General features: G+C 42.0%; 1 protein-coding gene across 1 annotated transcript in view; it reads left to right on the top strand.

Annotated features, from left to right (window-relative positions):
• The first annotated feature begins 262 nt into the window (after positions 1–262).
• Positions 263–27,155, top strand: part of ASTN2 (astrotactin 2) — an 895,904-nt gene continuing 869,011 nt past the window's right edge. Inside the window, exon 1 of the mRNA XM_006890703.1 lies at positions 263–377. Within this exon, the coding sequence (XP_006890765.1) occupies positions 263–377 (115 nt within the window). The remainder of the gene's footprint in view (positions 378–27,155) is intronic.

Genomic DNA, 27,155 nt, shown 5'->3' on the forward strand with positions numbered 1-27,155 from the left:
TAGGTGCTGAATAAATAAAGGCCTAGAGTAGTGCCTGGATCATGGCAGGTGTTGAATAAATGAATAAGCATATAGATTAATCTGTGCTAGTATCAGTGGGTTGTGATTTTGTGTTGGCACTGGGTCAGGGAGGGAGTTCTAGGAACTCAGGTTGGTCAGCCCCATTCCTCCAAGTCGGAGGGATGAGCCTAACCCTAACCTCAACCCCATTGCCCACCCTGTAGCGGCAGCTGAGGTGACGCAGGAGACAGTGGAGTCCCTGATGCAGAAGTTCAAGGAGAGTTTCCGCACAAACACGCCCATCGAGATCGGCCAGCTCCAGCCAGCTCCACGCAGCGTGTCAGCAGGGAAGAGGAGGCGAAGAAGCAAGTCTCGAGGTAGGCCCCTGGCACCTCTAGCCAGGAAGTCAGCAGGCTGTCCCAGGTTCTAAAGATGCTGGGGACACCCACACACTCTTCTTTGCTGGTTTTCTTGTGGTCACAGAACTCATGACCCTATCTACACTAATAAATCATCTCAATGGTGACCTTGGAGACTCCAGACCTAAATGTTAACTTCTCTGAGTCCCATTGGCTTCATCTGAAACATTGAATTGATCATCCTTTGAGGATGATTGGTATAAATAAGTATATCTAATATCAAAAACTGCCTTGCACAGGGTCTAACACATAGTAGCTGCCTTTCACAACGTAGCTGCTTTCTAGCAAGCTAACTGAGGTGACACATAGATGACCCTTCACTGGGTTTCTGAGGCTCAGAATTACACAGGAGGAGATTGCCTAACTTTCTCCTGCAGAACTACTGGTGGATTCCAACCATATGGACCAAACCACCAGATCTTCTTTGCAAGGGCAAGAGGGGCAGAACAAACTTATGCAGGAAATTCTCAGGTTGAGAGGTATAGGAGCACGGATTGGGATCTCTTCTTTAGTGTGGTATAGGATGGTAGTCATGAGCAGGAACATTGCAGAATAGATGGAACTGATTTCATTTCTGCCCCTTTCCAACACTGTGAGTAAGCTCGGGCAGATCTCTCTACTTCTTCAAGGCACTACTTTCTCACAGAGTTGTTATAACATCACAGTGAAGTTCCTAGCTCAAGATGCAGTAAAAATTTATTTCTTTCCCCTCTCTTCTTTCTCCATGGCCTCTTCATTGCACCCTCTTCTTCTTTCATCATCATCATCATCATCTTCCCCTGCTTTTCTGTATGATTTTTGTCTTTAGAATTTCTTCCAAATCACTTCCTAATTTTTAACCTCTTAACTTCTTTTTTACAGTCTGTTCTATAATCTTCAGCTGGCCTCTTTCCTTCCTCATTCTTATTTATCTTTCTAACTAAGTTCCTAGACTTGGTTTTCCTTAAGTTACTCTTCCATAACTTCAGTGGTTGCCCTGCCCTTTAACAATCCTTGAGGCGTATAGACATGATGATCAAGGCCACATCAAGCTCTGATATGTCTACAATCTTTTATAAACCCATGTTTTCCTTCTTGCATGCCCTTCCTTCTTAATGTAATATCCTGTTTGCCCTTTATGTATAATCATAGTCATTTACTGAGACAGTAACTCTATTCAAAGCAACAGGCTGAACGTTATACGCATCTCATTTGAACTTCAGAGAAGTTCTGTGTATAGATAGGTACAAAATTCCCATTTTTCAGGTGAAGTCACTAGGGTACAGAGAACTGCAATACCTTTGCCAGGGCAACAACCTTGCAAATAGTGCAGCCAGAGAGAATTAAGCAATCTGAGTCCTTACTCCTTAGTCTTAATTATTATGCTATGTACTAAGAAAATTATATATGTTTTCCCAAAATTGAATTGAATGGCATGAATTCTCCTTGATTTTCTTTTTACATATGTCAAGCACTGATTTCATTTTTCAAAACCATTTTCTGTAGTTCACATATGGGAATTACTTTGGAGGTCGTTTATGTTTTTATTTGACTCATCTTTATATTCCTAGGCTTAAATCATTGCCTGATACAAGCAAGTGCTTTTCTTTCCATTTGAGGGAGTGTCTAGGCCTTAATCCTGCATTATGGAAAAACTAAGGTCCACATGTTAAACTGAGGTCATAGTGAAGAAAGAGAGAAAGAAATAGTTGTAATTTCTTCTTGGAGTGCATGTGGTAAACCTCAAGTGCCTTTGGTTTTGGAGTGCCCAAGAGCAGAGGTCAGCCTAAGCCTAGAGAATTTCAAGTTGTGTTACTTTGGAAAATTCACTGGATTTGGCTACAATATATGTCAAATGGGAATACTAATCCCTACACCAGAGGGTTATTTAAGAATGATGAAGTGTATTATTTTCCTTATTGTTGTTAAATACCAACTTCAACTCACCAATCTGTATCCAGGCTGTATGCGGAACAAATTATTTGAGAAGCTGGACTATAAGAATATGACATCAGGATTGGAGGAAGACTCATCCACAACCTATGTTATGCAGATGATACAATCTTTTTTATTTTTTATTTTTTTATTATGTGTGTGTGTGTGTACCGTCAAATCAGATTTGACTGGTACAGGAGGAGATTGTTCTTCCCTTTCCAGCAAAGCATCTGGTGGATTTGAACCGCACACCTCTGGGATAGATGATACAATCTTGCCTGCAGAAAATGAAGAAGACTTGAAGCACTTACTAAAGAAGAACAATGATTACAACATTCAAGATGAATAACAGCTCAACATTAAAAAGAAAAAACCCTCACCACTGCATCAATAAACAACATTGACAGAAGGAGAAGAGATTAAAGTTTTCAGTGGCTTTATTTTACTTGGATCAGTCATCACTAAGAATCAAAAAATGTATTGCCTTAGGTAAATAAAATGTCAAGGACTTCTTTCAAGTCCTAAAGAGCAAGGTTATCAGTTTAAAGACTAAGGTGTACCTGATAAAAATCAGAGGATTTTCAGTTGCTTACTGTGCATCTCAAAGTTGGACAATCAAGAAAGATGATAGAAAAAGAATTAATGGCTTTGAAGTATGTTGTGAATGAAGAGTACAAATCTATGTTAGAGGAAGTACAACCAGGGTGCCCCTTAGAGGCAAGGATTGTGAAACTTCATCTTACCTACTTTGTACGTGTTGTCAGGAAGGTCCAGTCCTTGGATAAAGATATCATGCTGAGAAACTTAGAGGATCAGTGAAAGAGAAGAAAACCCTCAATAGTATGGACTGACATAATGACTATAATAATGGACTGAAGAATGTTGGAGATTGTGAAGAAGACCCAGGCTAAGTCAAGGTTCAGATCCCTGTGGGGTAACTGTGAATCAGTCAACTAGACATCACCTACGAACAACAACATACTCAATATAGGATAGAATAGAAATGACTCATGGGTTTTCTTAGGCTTAATCTTCAGGGGAACACCAGATCTTTTCTTTCATGAAGTGGCTGTTGAGTTTGAACCACTGACCATCAAGTTAGGGGCCAAGCTGAGCCATTTCACTTTGTTATCCTTTGAATAAAGTCTAAATCCCCTCATCAAGACTTGCATATTTGAATTTTCTACCTCCTGCTCTTTTCTTTAATGTTATCCTTGATAGTTACCAATAAACTTTGGTCTCTGTACATTTGCCTATTCTAAATTTTAATTTATTGAATTTAATTTAATTAGTTCCCTCTGCTCTGGCCAGACTGCCTTCTTTCATGTTCAAAGAACACGGCAAATCACTTCTTTACAGCTGTAGAAATTTTTATTCCTTCTGCTTGCTGGTCTCTCTCCCATCTCCCACCACTTTCCTAACTGATCCTTCTTATCTTTCACCACTTAGTTCAAAGTTCAGTTCCTTAGAGGTATCTGTCATGAGTTCCCAATGTCAACTTTCATTTTTTTTACCATCTTTAACATGCTCCTATATGTTATCTCTAGGTTTGCTCTGTCCCTGGAGTAAGGCTAGCCAGCCTGGGCCTAGGGTTTGAACCAGGAGGCTGCCTTAAGCCCAAGGCAGCTGGGAAGTAGTGGCCATGTTGTTCCTGGTTTGGCCAGCTCCTCCCAGCTCTTGGGAAGCTCTCCTTGCCAGAAGGCAGGAGCATGGTGGTGGGAGTGCAGGAATCGTGGCAAGCTTTTGGAGTTGACTGCTTTTCCGGGAATGTGTTTGACGTGCAGGTTTTCTCTCTCCCTGGAGTGAGACTAGCCAGCCTGGGCCTAGGGTTTGAACCAGGAGGCAGCCTTAAGCCCAAGGCAAGCTTCCCGACTAAATCAAGCCTGGAAGCAGGAGTGGCATCCACTTCCAAAATGGCTTGCCTCCGGAAACTATGTACGAACAGTGCTCAGGCTGTTCGTTCATAGGGTCGCTATGAGTCATCTACGACTCGATGGCATTAAACAACAACAACATGTTATCTCTCTCTTTGACTTGAAGTCTGAACCCCATAGTTGACCATATAACAGCTTTCTGGCTTATCTTTCTCCCATTGAGCTCTTTGTGCATTTGAACCAACAGAGAGGCTTGAACTTAAGTCAGCAGTACAAATCTCTATTCACTTGGCCACCAGAGCTCCATAAGTATCTGTTAGATGACCTATTTTCACACCTTTCTTAGTGCTGTTGTTGTTAGTGTTGTTGAGTTAGGACCGACTCATAGCTGATCCTCTATGGGGTTTTCAGAGACTATAAATCACAAAGGAGGAAATTGTCCATTTTTCTCCCACAGAGCAGCTGGTGACTTTGAACTGCCTGCCTTTCAGTTGGCAGCACAGCTCATTACTTCTGAGCCACAAGTGCTCCTAGTACTAGCTTAGCCTAAAAGCATATTTCTTTTCTTGTTTACTATCTTCCTGTGTAAAATATAATCTTCTTACTTATAATCTTAAGGCACTCTGGTACAAAACTGCACTGCAGAATCAAAGGCATGGTTCAAATCCACCAGATGCTCCATGAGAGATTGATGGGCAGTCTCTTCCTATGCGATTAAATGCCTCTGAAAAACTGCTGGAGGGTCAGCTGTGAGTTGTTTCTGACTCAGCAACACACAAAAATAACAATCATGATCTTGAAACTCTCATGGCCTCGTGGTAAGGGGCTGTGCTGCCAACCTGAAGGCTCGTGGTTTGAATCCACCAAGTACTCCCCATGAGAAATATAGGCAGTCTCCTCCCATGTTACTTACTGCCTCTGAGAAGCTTGCTGGAGTGTCAACTATGAGTCAGTTCTGACTTGATGGTACATAACAACAATCATAATCCCAATATATAGAAAGTACTTAATATCTTTAAAAAATAAATGAGTATATTAGCATTTTATATCATTGAAAAGTGACTCAGGTTTATAGCTTCAAAGTAGTGGTCGGTGGTAGGAGGCCAAAAGCCTCCGACTGTAGACCTTTAGGGGATATTGTCCCCCACCCCAGTAGATGCAATCACTGACAGCAGATTAAATGTGCTCAAGTAGATGCTGTTAAAGCAATTTTCAAAATGGTTTAGTAACACTGCTAGCGCTTTTGCTTGCACCATTGGATCAGAAATTTTTTTCCCCCCAGAAGATGGCTAAGGATCGTATATTCAGCTCTTCAGTTCCCAACTTGTTTACCGCAGAGGCTCAGACATTTTCTTGGATGAAAGGACTCTATGGTCAAAAGCCATCTAGAGATGCTAACATTTCATCTTCTTCTTGACTATTCTCAGATGCATTCTAGTCTGTTTAAGACCCTGAAAAGTCCTGCGGTAAAGAAAGTGGGATTGCCTTTTTTTTTTTTTAGCTCAATGTCCGTGAAACTATCTTGACCAGACTCTATTTTCATTTTAAAACAGCATTTTGGAAATACTTCTTTAGCCTGCCTGCACTGACTAGCAAAAATTCCAAATAAAATCCCAGGCTGCTACTGTGTCTCCCCTCCCCCTGCCGCGGTGGTGGTCACGGGCCTGCTGGCCCTGAGTGGGAGCACCTGGTCTCTCTCCGCTTCATTAGGCCCCACGCCCAGACCATGATGCCCAGCGGTTTCCAGCAGATGGAATGGGTAGCTGAGACCCGGTTTCATAGAAATGAGCACATGGTTAAAAGCAGCTCCAATGTGTTTTTGCAGCTACGGCTCCTCCTGAGAGGCCTGATGGATGCTGAAATGCATCGTCCTTAGCCAGAGAGAGGAAGGCGAGAGGAGGACTTAATTGCTGCCTTCGTGTTTGTGACAGGGTTTTATGAGGCAGCTGCTAAGTAGCCATTCCCTAATGTCCACAGACAGCAAAAAGGAGGCACTGCAATTCAGATGAAGCAGGGAATGATTTGTTTGGATGTGGGGAGGAGCTTCAACTTTAAGCATGACAGGATGATTTTTTTAAAGGCAGAATTTTACATTTGCAATTCAACTCCACCATGGTCAAACAAAATGATATTAAGGAATTCAACAAATGCCTTTTACACATAATTTCCTTATGCATAAAACTAATACTAAGAATACAAGCATTATATGTGGGTGATACATACTTAACCCAGTACCCAGTATTTGGTTAACCGCCAATAAAGAGTGAATGATGCTCTTGGCTGCTAACTGATGTCCGCCCAGTGGTATTTCGGAATAAAGACTTGGTGATCTACTTCTGTGAAAAGGAGCCATTGAAATTGCTGTGGAGCACAGTTCTACTCTTAGAAGCACATAGGTGACCATGGATTGGAATTGATTCAAGAGTGCCTGGTTTATTTTTTGGTTTTAATGAAATTACTGTCCTCAAGGTCCTGCCTGTGTGGCCTTCAGAGACTCACAGATCCATTGCTCCTTCCTAAGCTGTTGGCTCTGACCGGGCTTCATTATCCTTCATTCTGATTTCTGCAGCAGCCTCTTCATCCAGCTTTGTCACCCACCCATCCATCTCCCGTCCTGGTGGCTGGAGTGATCTTCTGAAAAACATGTGAAATCTAGCTTTGTCATTTTCCTGCCTGGATCATTTTTCTGCTACTCTGTCACCTGAGTTGGTGCATCTCATGCTTTTACAGTGAGGTCTCCTTAAAAAGTGAGAATCAAAACTACATTCCCAAAGGGTCTGCAGTTATGCATGAAGGAAATGAGTCATTATTCCCATTTTCGTCTTTCTAACAAGTCCATGCCCTTTTTAAAATCATTTGTACGTTATAATTTTAATTTAACCTATCTTATTTGTCATTTAACTTTTTAAGCAGTTGCTCAGATCTGCAAATAATTTTAATGTCCAGAAAAACCCCACCAGAATTATGTTAACTACACTAAACCGAGGAACTCTGGTGACTCGATGATAAGGGGTTGCACTGCCAATCCGAAGACATGTCATTCAAATCTACCAGCTGCTCTGTGAGAGAAAGAAAACCGTCTCCTCTCATGCAGTTTACTGTCTCTGAAAACCCACTGGAGAGTCAGCTCTGAGTTAGTTCTGACTCAACAGTACACAACTACAACAACATACCGTATCAAAACTAACCCAACTTTGACTTATGGCAATCTTTCATTGGTTTTCTTAATGGCAGGAGATTGACTCCCCATTTCTAATGTGGAGCTGCTGATGCATTTGAACTGCTAATCTTTCAGCTAGCATCTGTGCACTTAGACTACTATGCCATCAGGTCTGGAATAAGAATGATATTCATGCCTTTGAAGAGAACTACCAGAGAACTACCAGAAATACAGGGTGGTTTAGAAGAGGCTGTGGCATTAGAGATATTATCACCAATGTCAGATGGATCTTGGCTGAAAGTAGAGAGTACCAGAGGAATGTCTAGCTGTGCTTCATAGACTATGCAAAGGCATTTGACTGTGTAATCACAACTTATTGTGGCTAATCTTGAGAAGAATGGGACACATGACTGTGTTCATGTGAAACCTATACTTGGATTAGGAGGCAGTCCTCAGAACAGTTTAAGGAAACATTGCATGGTTCAAAATTATGAAAGGAGTGTGTCAGGGATGCACCTTATCTCTGTACTATTTCAATCCATATGTGGAGAGGATCATTGAGAGCCTGGACTTTATGAGGAGGAGTGTGGTATCAGGATTGGAGGAAGACTCATCAATAATCTGCACTATGCAGATGATCCAAACTTGCTTGCTGAAATTGAAGAGGCCCGGAAACATTTGTTGCAGAAGGTCAAGGGCTGTAGTCATTAATATAGATTCAAGAAGACAAGATTCTAACCAGTGGGCCAGTTGGCAGCACCATGATGGGCAGAGAAGAGATTGAGGTTGTTAACAATTTCAGCTTGCTTGGCTCAGCAATCAACACTGTTGGCACCAGCTGTCAGGAGAACAAAAGATAAATTTCACTGGGGAAGACTGCTGTCAGAGACCTCTCCAGAGTGCTGAGGAGCAATGATGTCAGTCAAGTGACTAAAGTGGGCCTGATCCAGGCCATGGTTTTTGCAGTTGCATGCTTTGTAACAGACAGATGCATAGTGACTGAGGAAGACAGAAGGAAACTTGATGCCTTTGAGTTGTTGTGCTGGAGAAGAGTACTGAACATATATCACGGACAGCCAGGAAAACAAATAGATTTGTTTTGGAGAGGATGAAACCAAGTTTTTCCTTGGAGGCAAGGATTTTTAAATTCCAATCTCACATATTTTGGGAACATGGCCAAAGGGGATTAGTCCTTGGAGGAGGACATCATACTTGGAAGGGCGGATGGACAGTGCAGCAGAGGAAGACCCTGGATGAGATGGATTAACACAATAACTGAGGCGATGGGATTAGATGTGTTGGAGTCAGTGAGACTGGCTCAGAGTAGGGCAGGATTCAGAGCTGTTGTACACAGGGTTGCTATGAGTCACGGGTGACCCCATGGCACACAACAACAACAATGCCTTTGAAGTACCTTACCCAGTACCGGGTGAAAAATGAAAGCTGAGTATATGTTCACAATTACTTGATGATTTACTAGGTTTATAAGTCCTTTATTGATACATTTATCCTAATCATAATGATGACTATCCCTTAGGGATACTTAGCAGTTTTGAGGATGGCACCAAATGGTGTTTTTATTCTGTTGTTTACAGGGTCACTATGAGTCAGGACCTACTTGATATTAAAAACAATGACCAGGATACTTTTAGCCAATTTTGGAAGCAAAACCCTATAAGATGAAGGAGGCATTGGTTAATAGGACTAAGGAATTGCCGTTACCTGCTGCATATGGCTCCTTCCTAAATTAACCTCATCCTAGCTCCAGCTCTTTTTGAGCCTTCAGCACACTGGCCATTCCATTTCCAGCTTCCCCATCATACCTTGCTTTCTAAATCTTTGTATTCTGCCTGGTAGACCCTACCTCTTCCACTCTTTACCTTTTTGCATGCAACAAATTGCTACTCATCTTTCAAAATACAGCCTCAAAATCTTTACAAAGCATTCTCTAACCTTAGGCCTAACCCTGGCTGAATAAGCCTCTCCTTTCTACAGCCTCAGTACTGTTCCGTGGAAGTCCTTACCGCATTCCCTCGTACGGATGTGTGGACATATCTGTCTCTGTCTAAGTTCTGACAGTCTCATGATGAGAAGGACAATGATTTATTCCCCTCAGGATTCCAGTGCCTAACATAGAAGGGTAACTGACTGAATGGGATTATTTATCAATGGATGGGTAGATAGATGGATGGACAGGTAGATGAAATGAAGGGAGGGAAGCAAACAGGGAAGAAAGGAGAGAATAGGTAGTTGAGAGTCTATTGATAAGCTCATCATATATATTTTCTTATTTAAATATCTCAGTAACACTATAGAGAAGTTTTGAAACCACCCCCGTTCTACAAAGGGGACACAAGGTTAGAAATGTGACTGGTTTCAAGTTACCCAGCTGGTAGATAATTTATGGAACTGTGAATTCAGAGGCCAGGCTACTCAACGCAGTGCACACATTAAAAGTCACTGATGACTTGAATTCTGGTCTGAGCTATCCTTCCAATTGTGAAACTACACCAATCCAGCCCAGATACTGGAAAGAAGTTGTAATTTCAAGTGTTGTTAGGGATTTTTGCATTGTTACTGCTGGTGGGAGGGAGCTCTTCTAGGATGTCGTCTATAGAGAGTTCTGCTGATAACCTGAAGACCACACTTGTCTGGCAGATCAAATCCACTAGAAGCTTCTTGCGAGAAAAATGGACAGTCTCCTCCCATTCAATTTATACCCCTCAGAAACCCTCTGTGAATCAGCTATTAAGGAGTTCCAACTTGATGGCGGTGAGTTGAGTGAGATTGCTGTTGGGAAATTTGAAATTCTGGTACAGTTCTTCCCTGGTGACTAACAGAGTCAGGACAGACTCTCTTTGGACCAAGGGAGCCAGTGCCACAGCCAGTAGAACAGCATTCTCAGTGTTTATGACGCTATTCACTGCTCTGTGCACTTTTAAAGACACTTACACAACTATTTCTCAAGTTTGCCTTATGTGTATAGGATCTGCTGTCCTGATCTCACCCATCAACTTGTTCTTACTACTGAAGACTGCACATTTACACCATAATAGCTATTAGAATGTGGTGTTGGCTGGTCTAGGTTGTTTAGCTAAAGAAAACTCCACAGAGAAAGTGACACTTAAAAATATGTTGGTGTTAAACTAGGAAGAGAGACTGAGATGGCCTGAAGAGAGCTACACAGGAGTGAAATTGCACAGAGGCTTATAGGAATATCCAGGAGAAATGAGGATGAGACAGATACTGATGCTGTGGACAAGGCAGGCCTTGGACTTTGCACTTACGCTGCCAGCCATGCCTGGCACTGGAGAGGAGAAATAAAGGCACATTCTAGATCCTTGATCCTCCCTGATAGATAAGCCCCAGTATATTCTCTTTTTTTGTGAGACATCACTCCCTGAATGCAGCCTTAGGTTTGTGAATTATTTTGCTTTTCGTTATCAATTGTAGATAATACCTATTCAGAAACAGTGATGGGCTTAAATGATTCACCTTATTGGGTTTTGACTGTGACTAAATATCCAATAATTAGTCTTTGTTCCTCCAACTGTGGGGTCTGTCATCCCAATCTTTCAGTCCCCTCCAGACTCTTTCCTCCCTGTAGAACACTTCTGGGTGGCTCTCACTGCCCCTTCTGTCTTATGAGTTTTGGAAATTGCAACATCAAAATGAAGTTCAACGTAGTATGAGGAGATAGTTACAGGAGAGGCAAAGAAACCTGACCAGGGAGGGAGTCTAACTACCTATCGTCTGTGTTTCAGTCAGTGATGAAAGGCCTTCTCTCTTCTCTGCCTTTGTGCTATGTTCACTGCTTGAATTTTCTCCCCTTCCCCGTCGTCACTTGTCCAAAGCCTGTCCATCCTTCAGATCAAAGCCTTAAAACCTCACCATACATGAGAGCTGTTGGGATTTTTACCAGCATACTTCCTTCAAACTTTGATGGCCTCTTCCATCTTCCTTCTGATATTTGTTATTATTACCTTTTAGAAGAGTATCTTACTCCCTAGTTAAGTTTCTAAATGTAATAATCAGCAGGAAGCTTATGACCCTCACTTACTGGGAATTCTTTGTTCATGGAGTATAATTGCAATGCCTGGTCCCCATCGCAAATGGAGATCAGTGGATGACGCGCACCTGCTGGCATAGAGAAAGCACACGCTGAACCAGTTACACGACCCATGAGTGGTCCGCGTTCCCCAACACCTTAGAGGGACAAGTGGTGTCCAGCCACCCGAGATTGGGCAATAAGGTCTGTGATGCCCTTAGATGAGTTAAATGTCAATAGTATAGTAAATACATGCTTAAGGCTGTTTTTGTACCCATGGACTAGCCTACCCTCGGACACATAGCAGATGCTCAGTTAATGTTCACTGACTCAGTGGATGACTTATCAAAGATCACCTCTCCCGGCCTCATTATCCTTATTGGTGGTGCAGTATCACCATGTGGTTGACCTGTTCAACTGTGGGAAGTGACTTAGGCACTAAATATTCACCCATTTCTTTGTCTGTAAAATCTTTAAGATTGGCCACCTTGTACGGAAGTTGGGAAGATGATGGGAGGACAGAAGATAATGTATGGAATGTGCTCAATAGATTTCATTGTACGTGGGTGGCAAGCACCTAATAAAGCTTTATTGTTATTAATTTGGAAGCAAAGGTGATGGGCTACAGATTTCCACACAGTTCTTCCCAAGCTCATGTAATGTTTAACTATACATTTGGTTGGAGAGCATTGTCTAGTGAACAGCACAGAATCTGGAGTCAGAAACCCTAGTTCGAGCCTCAGCTATTGTATTTTTTTTTATCATTGCCATTTTTCTGTTTTTATTCTATCTTGTCATGTCACCTCTTGTCTTTTGTGTAGTCGGTCTGTAGAACAACTGCTTAATTGTGTCAAGATCCCCTTACTAAACACTGAGGACGTGGTAATGCCTGTCGTTGGTATATTGAAGTGTGTTATGAGAATCATGTCCCAGAGAATGTTAGAATGTGCTTAAATGCTTGTAGGAAAGGTCCTTTAAAATACTATATTAATTAAAGGGGAGCTCTGGTGGCCTAGTGGCAAGAAGCTGCAACTACAATCCCAGAGGTGCACGGTTCGAATCCACCAGATGCTCTGCTGGGGAAGGAGGGGCAATCTCCTCCTGTACCAGTCAGATCTGATTTGACGGTACACGCACACAAAACTTAATAAAAAAATAAAAAAATATAACACTTAAAAAAATACTATATAAATTAGTTTTATGCTGGAATCTGAATCTTGACACAAAGGATAATGTGCATCTCTGATCAGGGAACCTTTTCCCTGGGACTCTGGCTTTCTCTCTCTTGACCACAAGCCCCTCCCAGGTGGCCAGTAGCACCATTGCCTCAGAAACCCCCCACACCCCAGGTTGTGCTGGATGGAGGCACAGGAGTGCTGCTTGGCAGTCAGAGCACACAGCTGCCTCTATAAATCTTCCCTGATGTGCCTTTCAGAGAAGTTTACATTCCTGAAAGTGTGTGTCTCCTTCAGGCAGTTTTCCTTGTTCTTTGAAATATGTCAGAGGGCTCTCAGTCAATTCTGTCTGGCTTGCCTGGGTGCAGAGACCCTACAAGCCAATAGCTTAGGTAATAGAAGAGGGCTCTGAATCCAGTACCTTCTGGGCCCAGTCACACACTTCTAGGGAATTTCTTTTACCAGAATGTTATACTATGTCCGTTACTTTATGTCACATAATATAATAGCCTGAAACTTGGTAATTAAAAATAATTTTCATTTATTTAGTTATTAATTCAAGTCCTTTGAATGAGGCCAGCATATGAGTTGGCCTTAGCTTAGCAGTACTTGTGGGTTGGGGGAGTAGCAGGCTAGGTGGACCTCCGTCATGCATCTGTGGTCAGTCATGCATTCAGCTGTGGACTGGCTAACGATTACCTGGTACACATCAATTTTTCCCACATGGTCTTTCGGCCTCCAGTCACTCTCAAGCTAGCTTACAAGTCAAAGTTCTATGACTTAAAGTTATACGATCTTTTGAATTATAAGTTCAGAAGGCATGCAGCATCTCTTCTGCTACATTTTATTGATTGAAAGAAATCATATTGTTGTTTTTGTGTAGCATCAAGTCAGAACCAGCCCACAGCTGACCCTCTAGAGGTTTTTCAGAAGCAGTTAATTGCTCAGGAGAAGATTGTCCATCCTTCTCCCACAGGGCAATTGGTGGCCTCAAACCGTGTGTCTTTGGGATTACAGCACAGCTTCTAGCCACTAGGCCATCTCAGGTCCAAAGTAAGTCATGAGGTCATGTCAAATTTGAAGGATTCCTGGAAGAAAACACTGCATAGTATTAAGATGATGAATGTTTATTTTTTGGACTTCAGCTTTATGTGAGAACTTGGAATGTTAAACCCTTTGAGTTATGTATACCTCTTGCCATCAGGTTAATTCTAGCTCATGGAAACTCTAATTATTCCCAGTTTGCTGATTGGAAAACTGAAGCTCAGAAATATGAAAAGGTTTTCTACTGCTGTACAGCTGGTCAGGAAAAGACATGTCATTACCGCTAATTCTAACCCTTTCAGTGCTGATAAAAAACTTGGGCATTCTTCACCTGTGCCACCCTGATTCTCTTTTATAGTGCTAAACAGGTTTAGATCAAAACCTGTTCTTACAAACAGCTTACCTTATAGTCAGGGAATACATGATGGATTTTGCTTCTGGCTTCATTCTTACAAGGGACTGTGGTTTAGTGTATGATCAGCAAAATTCTCCCGTGAAGGGCCACATAGTGAATGTTTTAGGTCTTGTGGGCCAAGGGAGAAGCCCTGGTGTTGTACTACCTTAAGTAGTTGAGCTGAGAGAGCAGTGGTTTGAATCCGTGAGCTACTCTGTGGGAAATGATGAGAAGTCTCTGCCTGTGGAGAAACCTGGAGAGGGCTTTTAGGAGTCAGATAAAAGTGGATTTAAGTATTAGAATATCATTTCTTTGGAGACTCGAAAACGTGAATTTCAAATTATTTTCACATGCTTTAAAATAATTTTCTTTTTATTTGTTTCAGCTATTTTAAATGTAAACAAAGAAATAAACACAGTAAATTGGTTTTCGGCATGTCCACTAACTGGGAGTGTCACAGATTTGAGGGACATGTTCCCTAGTACACTGGAGACAGACCCTGGGTAATACCAGTGGTGACGCTCCAGATTACTCGCTGAAAGCCTTGTAGTTCAGACTCACCCAGAGGGCACAGCCTTGAAAACCTGTGGGCCACTGTCGTGCACTGCAAACTGCAATGGCCATGAGTCAGAATCAACTCAGTATCAACAAATGGCGGCAACACTCATATTTGTTAGAGAACCCTGGTTTAACCCGTAATTGCTTTGTAATGTCTTAGAACCTGGCCACCCAAGGTCCCAAGCACACAGTGAAGAAACTTTGTTCATTTATTGGGAAAGGATATCATATTTTGAAAGGGAGGGAATTTGATGAAGAGGGGAAAACCTTCAAGATGTATTGACACGGTGACTATCACAATGGGCTCAAGAATATCAGATGGTGAGCATCACCATGCAGGATAGCCCAGGGGTGAGATCTTTGTTCATGGGGTCGCTGTGAGTCTTAGGTGACTCAGTGACACCTAACAACAGCAACAGCTGAGCTTTGAAGCATTATGAGTTGAATGCTGGACTGCTAAGAAAAAGGGCAGACGTTTGAACTGACCAGCTGCTCCAAAAGGTCACTGTGTACACTCTGCTGCCCTTAAGATTTCAAAGTAAAAAATCTGTGGGGAAAGTTCTCCTCTGTCCTGTAGGGTCGCAGCAAGTGGGAGTCATCTCATGACGCTGAATGAGTGGGGAAGAGTCTGTTGGTGAGGGAAGTGAGAGGATTCATATTCAGCCTGTTTGTAAACGTGGAAAATGATGTGAGGTGAAGAGAAACTTCATTGTCCCACTGAAAAAGTAGCAAACAAAAGACTGGAATACCAATCCTTTAACATAATATAGTCCACTTTTCATGCCATTTGAACATGTAAAAGCACACAAATTAAATTAGAATTAAGGGTGGACTGTTGGCACATTTTGATAAACACATAGAAGCTGCCGAACACATTGTTGAGAGAGCACTTTCCTAGCTCAGTTGTAAGTGAATGGGTGGGTCACTTAAAAGATTACATAGGAAGGACTTTGCCTTTGTGTTCGAAATGGACATGGTTAAGCATCCTAAGGATTTGAGTAGGTCATGAAGCATTAGCAGGTGGTTCCAAACTGTGCTCCAGACAGGGCTGCGGGAAGAGGAAGGGCTGCTGAGCAGTGGAAACTCTTTTATAAAATCACTATGAGTCCCAACCAATTGGAAGAAAGTCTTGTTTGGTTTTTGTTTTGGGGTTTGTGGGGTTTTTTGTTTGTTTGTTTGTTTCATCATTTATATGCTAGGCTTCAGTTTTAGGGAGGAAAAATCCAAGTTCTAGAATATGCTTTTAATTGCTGATATTTTTAATGCTAATATGATGGCCCAACGAGCAATGAGTTACACCACTGACCCAAAGGCAAGAAATTGCACTGGAAGGGATTGTCCATCCTTCTCCCGCAAAGCAGCTGGTGGGTTCGCACAGAGATCCTTTGAGATTGCAGTGCAGTGTCTTACCACTAGGCTACCAGAGCACCATCCAGCCCTCTTTTTTTTTTTTCCTCTACCCATCTGTCTGTTTGTCTATCTAGTTATATAAATAACATTAAGAAAGAAAATTTTTAGGGAGCTCTGGTGTCCTAGTGGCAGGAAGCTGTATTGCAATCCCAGAGGCTCGAATCCACCAGATGCTCTGCTGGAGAAGGAGGGACAAACTCCTCCTGTACCAGTCAGATCTGATGTTGTACACACACACACAGAAAGAAAAAAAGAAAAAATTTTTTAAACCCCAAATCTACCACAGTAGCTGTGGTGGCCTGGTGTGAAGAAGCTGCACTTCAATCCCAAAGGCACGCGGCTTGAATCCACCAGCCACTCTGCGGGAGAAGGATGCGCAGTCTTCTCTGGTGCGATTAACTGCTTCTGAATACCCGTCCGAGTGCCAGCTGTGGGTCGGTTTTGGCTTGATGGTACACAAGAACAACAACAACACCAACACTGCTAACCAAAAGGTTTTCTTCAATCTGACGCTCCTTAGACGAAGATGGACAATCTTCTCCCATTAATATTTACAATCTCGGAACCCAGTGGAAGGTTGCTCTGTGTCATAATCAACTGGAAGCAGTGAATTAGTTGAGCGAGTAGATGTGTAATTGTTACTTATTTAATAATCTCATTAATAAATAACCATAAAGGGAGCTCTGGTGGCCTAGTGAGAAGAAAGTGTGCTGTGATCTCAAAGGCACACAGTTCAAATCCACCAGCTGCTCCGTAAGAGAAGGATGGACATTCTCCTCCTGGGTGATTAACTGTCTCCGTAAACTAGCTAGAGGGGCAGCTATGGGGCAGCCCCAACTTGATGGTCCAGAGCAACAGTCACCGTGATGTCTGCTCTGACTCACAGCACCCTACAGAGGTTTTCAGGAGCTGACTTTCTGCTCTTTCTCTCAAGGACACGCTAGTGGATTTGAACTGCCAGCTTTCTGGTTAAAAGCTCAACACAGACTACAGTATGCTACCTTTTTTTTTTTTTAGTTGAATGGGAGTACAGACTTAATTTGTCTCCTGCTGAACAGTTTCTTTGATTTGCCCCTCTACAACTATCGACATTTCTCAAAGTTCATAGAGTTTCCGGAGGCAAGTTGTTTAGGATACACACACATGCACACATAGAGGAGAAGTATAGGCAGTCTCCTCCCGTGTGATTAACTGCCGCTGTGAGGGTCAGCTATGGGTTGATTCTGACTCTATGGTACACCACCACAATAACAATGACAACATGTCTGTTTAAGGAGCTCTGATAGCTTAGTGCAGAACAGTCACACCACAAACCTTCAAGTTGTTGGTTTGAAAGCACTTGGTATTCTACAGGAACAAATGGACAGCTTAAAAACCTGTAACCTCAGAAACCCAGTGGAGGGTCACTATAAGTCAACCAGCTGCTCTGTGGGAGAAAAAAACGAGCACTCTCTTCCTGTGTGATCTGCAGCCTCTGAACACCTTTTGGAGGGTCAGCTAGGAATTTGGTTCTGACTCAAAAATAGTGAGTTTGCTTTTTTGTTTGTTTGTGGGTTGTTGTTTTTGTGTGTGTGTGTGGGGGGGGTGTTTTTGGTTATTTGTTTACATGAAAAAGTAGGGCAGCCTCCGAGCTTTTTAGGTTGTAAACTAGGTGTCTCTACATCAGAACTGCTAGATGGGTGGTTTGAACTGCTAACTTCTTACTGTATAACTGAGTGTTTATCCATTGCACAGCTGGTGTCGTGTGCCATTGATTTGGAACCCAGCAGACCCTCCAGCAGATTTTGAGAGATTGAAAATTGAGTGGAAAGAGCTACTGGTGGATTCTAATTACTTACCTAAAACCTGCTGAAGGGGCAGCTCTAAATCAGTTCCAACAAACAGCACACAAAACCAACACGTATATGTATGTATATATACATATGTATGTATGTATATATACAGATGTATGTATGTATATATACATATGTATGTATGTATATACATACGTATATGTATATATATATATGAAGAAAAAGAATAGAATCAAGAAATACAGAGTCAAACTGAAAAATATTATACATACCTTGTTTGATTAATTGATAAAATAATCTATGGAAAAATTTAATTATACTATTAAAATTATGTCAAATGGGCATATATAAAATCCTACCCTCAAGAATGAGAAGCCAAAGGTTTTTATCAAGAAGCAAGAAATTATTTTTTATGGGTTTTAACATCCTTGGCCCTTGATGCTCTGGGTAAGGCCTAATTTTCTGAAATTTTATCGTGTTTTTAATGATGACTCCTTGCAACATTTATGAAGAAATGTAGTTTAATTTCTGTACTGCTGAAAGACATTTCATACAAATCAGAGATGGAAGAAGGGAGAAATGCTGTGTGAATTAATTTTCTCTTGGTTTTGCTTCCTTGTGAGGACTCGGGGGGCCAAGCATTGTCATAGGAGAAACTATGGTTTCAGGAAAACACTTCTAGAAAAACACTATTGAGACACAATAGTGACATATTGTTTCAATCCAAATTTCTCTTTAAGGAAGGTCATGGACATGGCCCATTTTGTCAGAATACCGTCCAGAAAGATTCCTACAGATGATCTGTCCGGGCAGGGTTGAGAGGGCAGCTTGATGCATGATCTTTTTCAATTTCTGTATCAGCCATGCTACTTTATCTGGGAAGGTTTGGTGTGACATTACTGTTACCCTTCACATAGGTTTTCAGATAAAGATTGGATTTAAAAAGTCATTTGCTTTCAGTCAAGAGTACATGGAAATCACTCTTGACAGAACTTGGACAAAGCATAAAGAATTCAAAACTAGGTGATTATACAGATAATGGCAACATCCCTGCATGGTGAGGATCTCCAGCAATCTCATTTCCTTCATTCTGACTAAGATCAGCTTCTGTGGTGACAGTAATAGAAGTTAAACAGGCAGTCCATCTCCAGAATAAGGATCTTCTTAACTACTCTCTAGTGCTGCTGCTATTAATCACTGTTTCTGAGATTCTAGACCCCCCTGCTGCTTCTATCTAAGTTGAAGTCCCAGCCTAAGGTCTCCAAGCTGACTTTCATTCATTCCTGCACATGAGGGCCTCCCAGGAACAAGACACCATGCTGGGACCTGAGACTGCGTGGCAGTGCAGACACATACCATACCTACCACTGTGATACTCAAGGATGGAAGTGGAAGCAGAGTCCATCAATGAAGCGTTCCAGTAGAGCAGCACAAATTGTTCTGAAGGCATTGCAGGGAATGACATTGCTGACACCAAGATTTCAGAGGAGTTTCCTTGTCTGAGAGGACAGATTTTTGCCTTGGCTGGAAACCAGCACTTTCCATGCCTTTCTAGTCATGATGAAATTACAGGAAGAATGAATCTTAAGGCCTATGATGTGATTTGATTTTATTATTTCCAACCTTTGGTTGCATACCTAAAAGGAAGTAGCAGCAATTATTGGCTACCTGTCTTATGCCAGTCGTTGTTCTAGGTCCTTTCGAATGCGTTGTTACATCTGCAACATTTGCACTACTATTGAATTGCTTCTGGCTCTTGTCAACCCTATGAGTGTTCAAGAATTCCAGGCTTCATAGAGTTTTCAATGGCCAGAATTTGAGAAGTAGATCACTAAGTCATTCCACCAACCTTTTGCTTAGCAGCAAGTGTAATAACCATTTGCCCCACAAAGGACTCCTATTATTCCAGCCATTCATCTTGAATTCCTCATCTGTAAAAGGAACTGATATTTAGAGACACAAAGTAAGCTGCCTAAGCTCACACTGTAACTGAGAGATAGAACTAAGTTGTTCCACTTTATTACCGTTGCCCCTTCTATATCATGTTGTTGTTGTTATGCGCCGTTGAGTTGTTTGCGACTCATAGCGACCCTATGTACAACAGCCCTAAAACCTACTCTATCCTGTGCCAATCTCATTGCCTCTGACACACCCATCCCAGTTACCCCAGTCACTTAATCAATCCACCTCATAGAGGGTCTTCCCCTCCTGCACTGTCCCTCTACTTTACCCAGCATGATGTCCCTCTCTAAAGACCTGTCTCTCCTTACAACATGTCCAAAGTATGTCAGACGAAGCCCCAGAATCCTTGCCTCCAAGGAGCAGCCTGGTTTAACCCTCTCTACGATGAATCTGTTTGTTTTCTTGGCAGTCCATGGTACACTCAATACTCTTCTCCAGCACCAGAGCTCAAAGGCGTCAATTCTCCTTCTATCCTCGCTAGTCATTATCCAGCTTTCTGATGCATAACAAGTGGTTGCAAAGACCATGGCCTGTATCAGGCGCACCTTCGTCTCCAGAAAGACACCGTTGCTCTTGAGTACTTTAGAGAGGTCCCTAAAAGCAGACTTTCCCATTGCAATACGTTGTTTTTTTATTTCCTGGCTGCTGGTGCCAAGAGTGTTGCCTGTGGAGCTAAGCAAACTGAGCTGTGAACAATCTCAATCTCTTCACCATCCATCCTGATGCTACCGATTGGTCCAGTGGTGAGAAGTTTTGTCTTCCTGACATTGAGCCTCAGTCCATACTGAAGGCTGCAGTCCTTGACCGTCTGCAGTAAGTGCATGAGGTCCTAACCCTTCTATATCATACCTGTGCCTTTTTGAAATGCCTGTCTCCAAGGTTTGCATTCACCTCACCTCTGTGTGGATTCTGCACATACAGGCCTCAGAGCATAGACTCCAATTTGGCATAAACGAAGGTAGCAACAAAAAAGGTGGGGGGGCTTTTCTGAATCCCTCAGTCACCCTAGTGGGATTTGCACTCATTTACTTGCCTAATTATTATTAAGAATATGCCATCTGTGTGAATTAGATTTTATGATTTTGTTCTAAACTTTTGTGCTATTTAACTGAAAATATCTCCGACCTTTCATCTCATTTCATGTTGGCAAATGTTAGTTTGATGTGCAAGGTCTAATTGTCCCCACCACGTGTTAAAAATTCAAACGTAGCTGAACATTAAGGTTAAATGATGATATCACAACTTACTCCGTTTGCATTTTACATCCAATTGAAAACACAAACCCCTCGCCTCATTAATCCTTTGCAATCCAATTTTCCCCCCCCTAAATGAAATGATCCTTTTGGGACACATTTATATCCTTTTAACAGCCGCCTGACAGTTCTGCTGATGGAGTTTGTATCCAACTTTGTTACTGGATAGTGACAACTTGCCCTGACGGATATGTGTACGTAATTATTCTCTCGCAGTTAGATTTAATTAATGCTTACCCTCGTCGTGATCTTGCAGCTAGCAAGCTCTCTCTGCAGGAGCAGTTAATGGCAAAAGGATTTCCCTTTTAGCCAAGAGAGATTCCAACAGGCTTTATTAAACTCTTTTTTTTTAAGTAGAAAAAAAAGAAGAAAAATGCATCAAGCCTGTTTTCATTTCTTCCCTTTCCACATTAACTCCATGTGTGATTGGATTTGAGGCCACATAGAGGGATGGAATTGTTAAATCTAATTTTCCACTAAATATGGCTAATATGAGATGTTCCAATAGACCCACCAAGAAGATGAATATTTTTCAATATCTTGGTGTAGAGTTGAGGTGTTGTCTATGTCTCTGTATAAAATATGTACATGTGTATGTTCCTATACAACAGTCTCCCCTAATACCACCTAGAGTTCAGGAATGAATAGCTCTGTGAGGAGATGAGGAGTGAGATAAAGGGAATTTGCAGATAAGATATGGAAAGAGATAATTAGGAATTTCATAATAAGAGAAAGTATGCACCTCTAAAACGTCATCCGCTAGGAATATTTAACAAATAATCTTTTCCCATCCAAGCTTGTGAAATATTCATGTGCCATTTGCTCTTTATTACCATAGTGATAATGCCTTGTATTGGTAGAGCACTTAACAGTGTCCAGCACATTTTCACAGCCCTCTAAGTCGAACAGAGAAGAGTCCACAGATGAGGTGATGAAGGCACAGAGGGATTGAGTAACTTTCAGTAGTTGCATGATTGTGAATGAAAGAGTCTGACACAGAAGCCCTGCTCTTTCATGCCAGACCCAGCGCTGACTTCATCGCCTTATTCTCTCCCCTTTAGAATGTGCATGGTTGTGTTTTGAGGTAGCAGGTTCACTACCATTAGCTGGTTTTCCTTTAGAATCTGCAGGGGAGACCTAAGAGTAGCAAACAACAGCTTCTTCCATCTCAGTTCATAGATAGTACCTGAGCTGAGAGTAATAAGCTGCTACATTTTTTAATGATTACATGCAGTATGAACAATCATTATTGTGAGTTGTTTTGGAAAATTCAATCCAGCAAGATCTCAGAGGCCACCGGTCAAATGTGGCTATTTCAGGGGAGAAGGAAAGACACTCTTTCTCTGACCATTCCAGTAATGGCTCAAAGACCCTGGTCTTGAACCACAAAAGAGCAGCCCCTCAAAAAACTTTAAAAATTCTAGGTAGTGGGGTAGGAGATGAATACTTAGAAATCATGTACATAATGCCAATGGAAAAACTAATACAGAGAGAAGAAATAACTTCTTCATAGTAAGTCATTTAAAGAGCTTGTCTTGCATCTCTCTTTTACTGACTCTCAATTCAGTTCTCTGTTCACCACACACCATAGCTATAACTTTAGGCTGGAAAGAGCCTAAGAAATATTTTTGGTAAAAAACTAGGTTTGGTGAAGGGAGGCAGCTTACCTACAGTCATACCTGATGGTTGACATAGACCCAAAATACCAGTCTCCTAAGTTTTAAAATTCAGTTTACTCTAACAGATGTTTGCATGTATCTTATTCACCAGCCCTTAGACTGACAATCATGATTACATCAACCTGCAAAAAAACACAAAAAAGAACTTTATAGATGCAGCCGAACGAATATTGCAACTCTCTAGGATGACTCAGACTTGAAATCAGGGTCTGTGGACAAAGGAATGTAAACCTGATTCTCAGGGAAGTCCAAATTCAAATTTAAACAAGATGACCTTACAGAAAGAGACTGAGGAGAAGAGGGGGGGGGGTAGGGAGAGATACCCCAATAGAAGAGGAAATATTCAACTATGTTTGCTTTCCTTCTAAAGGTTTCTGAGTCCCCAAAGATGAATATTTGAATTGGAAAGAATGGTTAGAAGCCATTCAAATAGTGTCTTTTAAATTTGCCTAGTACTTTACAGTTTACTAAACATTAGCGTCGTCTGTCCTCATTGTCTTGTTATTAACTAAGGGCTTGTTTACACCAAGAACCACAACTGGTTTTCTACTCCATATGTTATCTAATTAAAGCCTCACAGTATCTCAGTATAGGAATATCATTGCCCTCATTTGACAAGTGTGAGAATTGAGGCTCAGGTAATGAGGTCTACTGGCCAAAGATCACATACTTTATTGATGGCAGAGTCTGAGTTTGAACCATATGAGACTCTAACATCATCAGTCTGAACTGCAACATGGTTCCGCCCTCTTCCTCTAACTGAGGTTGATTGCTTGAGCACAGGATGTGGGAACTTGGAATGGTGCCCACAGATCTTCCTGGATCCCATTGCTCCAGAGCAGTGATTATCAAAGAGTAGTTTCTGAACCAACAGAAGCGGCTTATAATAACTTAGTAAGAATGCAGATTCATGGACTCTGCCACTTTAAGTGTGGTGCTGAGAAATCTGTGTTAACAAGTCCTCCAGGTAATTATGCTACGTGATTAAGTGAAAGACCAACTATGCTAGGCAACACTTCTCACCATTGCCTCCTTCCATCACAGAATCTCAGAGCTGAAAAGACTCTGCAGGTTACTGATTGCAGGCCCTTCGTTGCTTTGTTCTACTCCTCTGGACTCTCTCCTCTTTGGTGTTATTCTGTTTTAAGTGGGCAATCAAAGTCAGCTTAAAAGTAGTTGAGGGTTGAAAGCTTTGTAAGCAGGCTCCAAGGATCTGGGACATGTTTCCTATGGAGTGTTGAGTTATGCAAGTATCTGAACCAGTAAAAGTGAGGGAAGAAGTTCCACAGTAGTTTGCCTTTTTCTCAATCAGTTGACATTGTGTTGATTCCAACTCATGGTGACCACAAGTATGTCAACGTGGAACTGTGCTCCACTGGGTTCTTGATCTTTGGCTGCTTTTAGGTACTGTTGAGTCGAGTGTGACCAGTAGCGAGCCTATGAACAACAGATCTGAGCTCTCTCCTGTCCTGTGCCATCTTCACACATTCTAACACAGTCTGGCCCCTTGCAGAAGTCACTGTGTCGATCCATCGGGCTGAGGATCTTCCTCTTTTCACCAGTCCTCCACCTTTCTAAGCATGATGTCTCTCTCCAAGGAATGGTCTCTCCTAGCAACATGCCCAAAGTATGTGAGACGAAGCTTTATCCTCTTTGCATCTGAGGAACACTCTGGCTGCACCTTCTGCAAATTATCTTTGTTCTTTTGGCAGTTTATGGGATGTTCAGTACTCTTCTCCAGGACCACAGTTGAAAGGCACCAGGGATCTAATTGCTTATAACTGCCAATGTCAGATGGATCCTGGCTGAAAGTAAAGAATACCAGAAGAATGTGTATTTATGCTTTACTGGCTATGCAAAGGCGTTTGACTGTGTGAATTATAATGGCTAACATTGCAATAATGGCTAACGGTGAAAAGAATGATAATCCCAGAGCAATTAATTGCGCTCATGTGAAACCAGTACTTAGACTGAAAGTCAGTTGTGTGAACAGAGTAAGGGAACCCCGCGTGGTTTAAAATTAGGAAGGGTGTGCATCAGAGATGTATCCTCTCTCCATATTTATTTAATCTGTGTGCTGAGTAAAATTATTCAAGAAGCTGCACACTATGAAGAAGAATGTGGCTTTAAGTTTAGAGGAAGACTGCATTATGCAGATGACACAACCTTGCTTGCTGTGAGGAGGACTTAAAACACTTGCTGTAGAAGATCAGAGAACACGGTCTTCAATATCAATTGAATCTCAGTATTAAGAAAACAAAAATTCTTACCAGTGGATCAAATGGCAACATCATAATGTTATTTGTTGTTGTTATGTGCCATCGAGTCTCCTGTGACTCATAGTGACCCTGTCTATGTACAACAGCTCTGAGTCCTACTCTATCCTGTGCCAATCTCACTGTCTCCGACACACCCTATTACCCCAGACACTGAATCAATCCACCTCATAGAGGGTCTTTCTCTTCTGCGCTGTCCCTCCACCCTCCCAAGCATGACGTCCTTCTCCAAGAACTGGTCCCTCCTTGCAACAGCCCCCCTCACTCCCCATCCTCACCCCTCTGCTTCCACCCTCCTCCCCCTTTGGTTCCTCATACTCATTCTACAAGAATAGTTTTATACTAATGGTTTTATACAGTATTTTTTCTTTATGGGACTGAGTTAATTCTAGTAGCAGTAAACTGGATTTCCTGTGCAGTTTCTTACCTCAGTTTCACTGCTTATGGAGTTTCTTCTACCAGAATGTCCCCTTTTAACTCCTTCTTGGTCTATGCAATTCCTTCTGGGTCTTTGGGATTCATGTGTCCATCACCTCCCAGGGAGAGCCTTCACCAGGAACCAGGCTTCTGAGATAAGGATTTACGTACAAGAGATCTTAGAGACAAGAGCTTCAAGGGACTGAGAGAAGCAGGATTGGACAGAGGGAGCAGCTGGCCTGCAGTACAGCTGTAATAGGGCTTCAGTGTACACCAAGGAAGATTCTGGAACTGAAACGACCCTTTAGAGTAATCCAAAGTCTTGTACCTCTGAACACACCAGTCTCTAGTGTGGAATAACTGCTGAAGGGCAGTAAAAGTTTGAGGGTGCAACTCCACACAGGAAAATCAATTTCCTAATAGGGTCCCTACCAACCTTTCTTACTATGAGAGAGTGAACACTTGGTCCTGAAAGGCAGATGTGGACAGCACTCACTGTGGTCTACTCGTGTACCACCCAGAATCACTTTATACTGTGTACTTACCACGTTCACAAAACTTCTTTTCAGGATATGGTTGATCTCTTTTCTTGGGGAAGCAGGCTAGGACAAAGGTAGCTAGATAACCTAAACCTGCTACTGCAGTGAGTCTCGAGGCCACAGTTCATAACTGTTCTCCCATTCTTCTTTTACCTATTTGTTTACCTTTGTCTGTTGCCTCTACAACCAGTCACCTGTCTTGTGGGCTTGGGGTCACCATGAGTGGATCAGACTGCAGCTTCTTTACTTGTCTGTTTGCCATCAACATAGGACAGATGGCATGAAAGGACACCTCAGGGAATCACCTGAGTCCTTGCCTGTGTTGTATAAAAGCTATCCTAAACACACACACACACACACACACACACACACACACACACACCCGTGGACCAGAGTCAGTTACCACTAACACTATGGAGACTCATTTCCTAGTCTGCTAGTCTTTGGAAAGGGATCTTTTTTTGTGTAATCAGGTAACTTGATGTTTACTGGACTTCTTTCTTTGACCCTTAGTGGACATATTCCTTTTTTGAGAAGACCTTTAGAGTCTAAAGTTGTGGTAGTGAGGACTACATATTCCTCAGGTTGGTCAGTAGGGCAGACCACCCTCCCTTTCCTTTCTGATTTCTAGAACCATGCATGCATTCATTTACCTTCAGTTTATACCAGGAGAATGGCCTCCCATTCTCTCATTTTTCTTCTCCAGACTGCCATCTTAGCTGCCTCTCAGCTTCTGAAATATCTTTACAGCAGCCTGTTTGAAAGAAAGTTCTTGGTATGGCATGTGATGGAACCAGCCAGCACATTTCATGCTTAGAGTCTCTGTTATATTGTCTTTTTCTAAAGTAGCTACCTTAGTCTAAGAACCTGTAGTATTGTACAAAACACCACATAAGCTCTCATGACTAAACCCGGTGGACAGAAAATGCAAACTTATGTCTTTATTATATACTAATAGCAATGAAGGCTTGCTTCCCCCTCTAAATTGGAAGAAGTCCAATGTAATATGTTTCCTACCAGATAGCTCACTCATTTCACTGAGGGGTAATGCCATACAGAGTCCTCAGCGTTAACCTCTGTTGCTGGCTTCTTGAACATTTAGTGACAGGACTTGATATCACATGAAAATAACAACCACAGAAAGCAACTACATAAACACAGTGGCTGGAAGTGAATTCACAGCCTCCATTCATGCACCATTGCACTTGGGGGCTCCTGGGCATAGAGCTGTCTGATGTCA

Source organism: Elephantulus edwardii, unplaced genomic scaffold, assembly GCF_000299155.1.
Source record: "Elephantulus edwardii isolate Elephantulus edwardi_28Jun2011 unplaced genomic scaffold, EleEdw1.0 scaffold00092, whole genome shotgun sequence".
Lineage (NCBI taxonomy): Eukaryota > Metazoa > Chordata > Mammalia > Macroscelidea > Macroscelididae > Elephantulus > Elephantulus edwardii.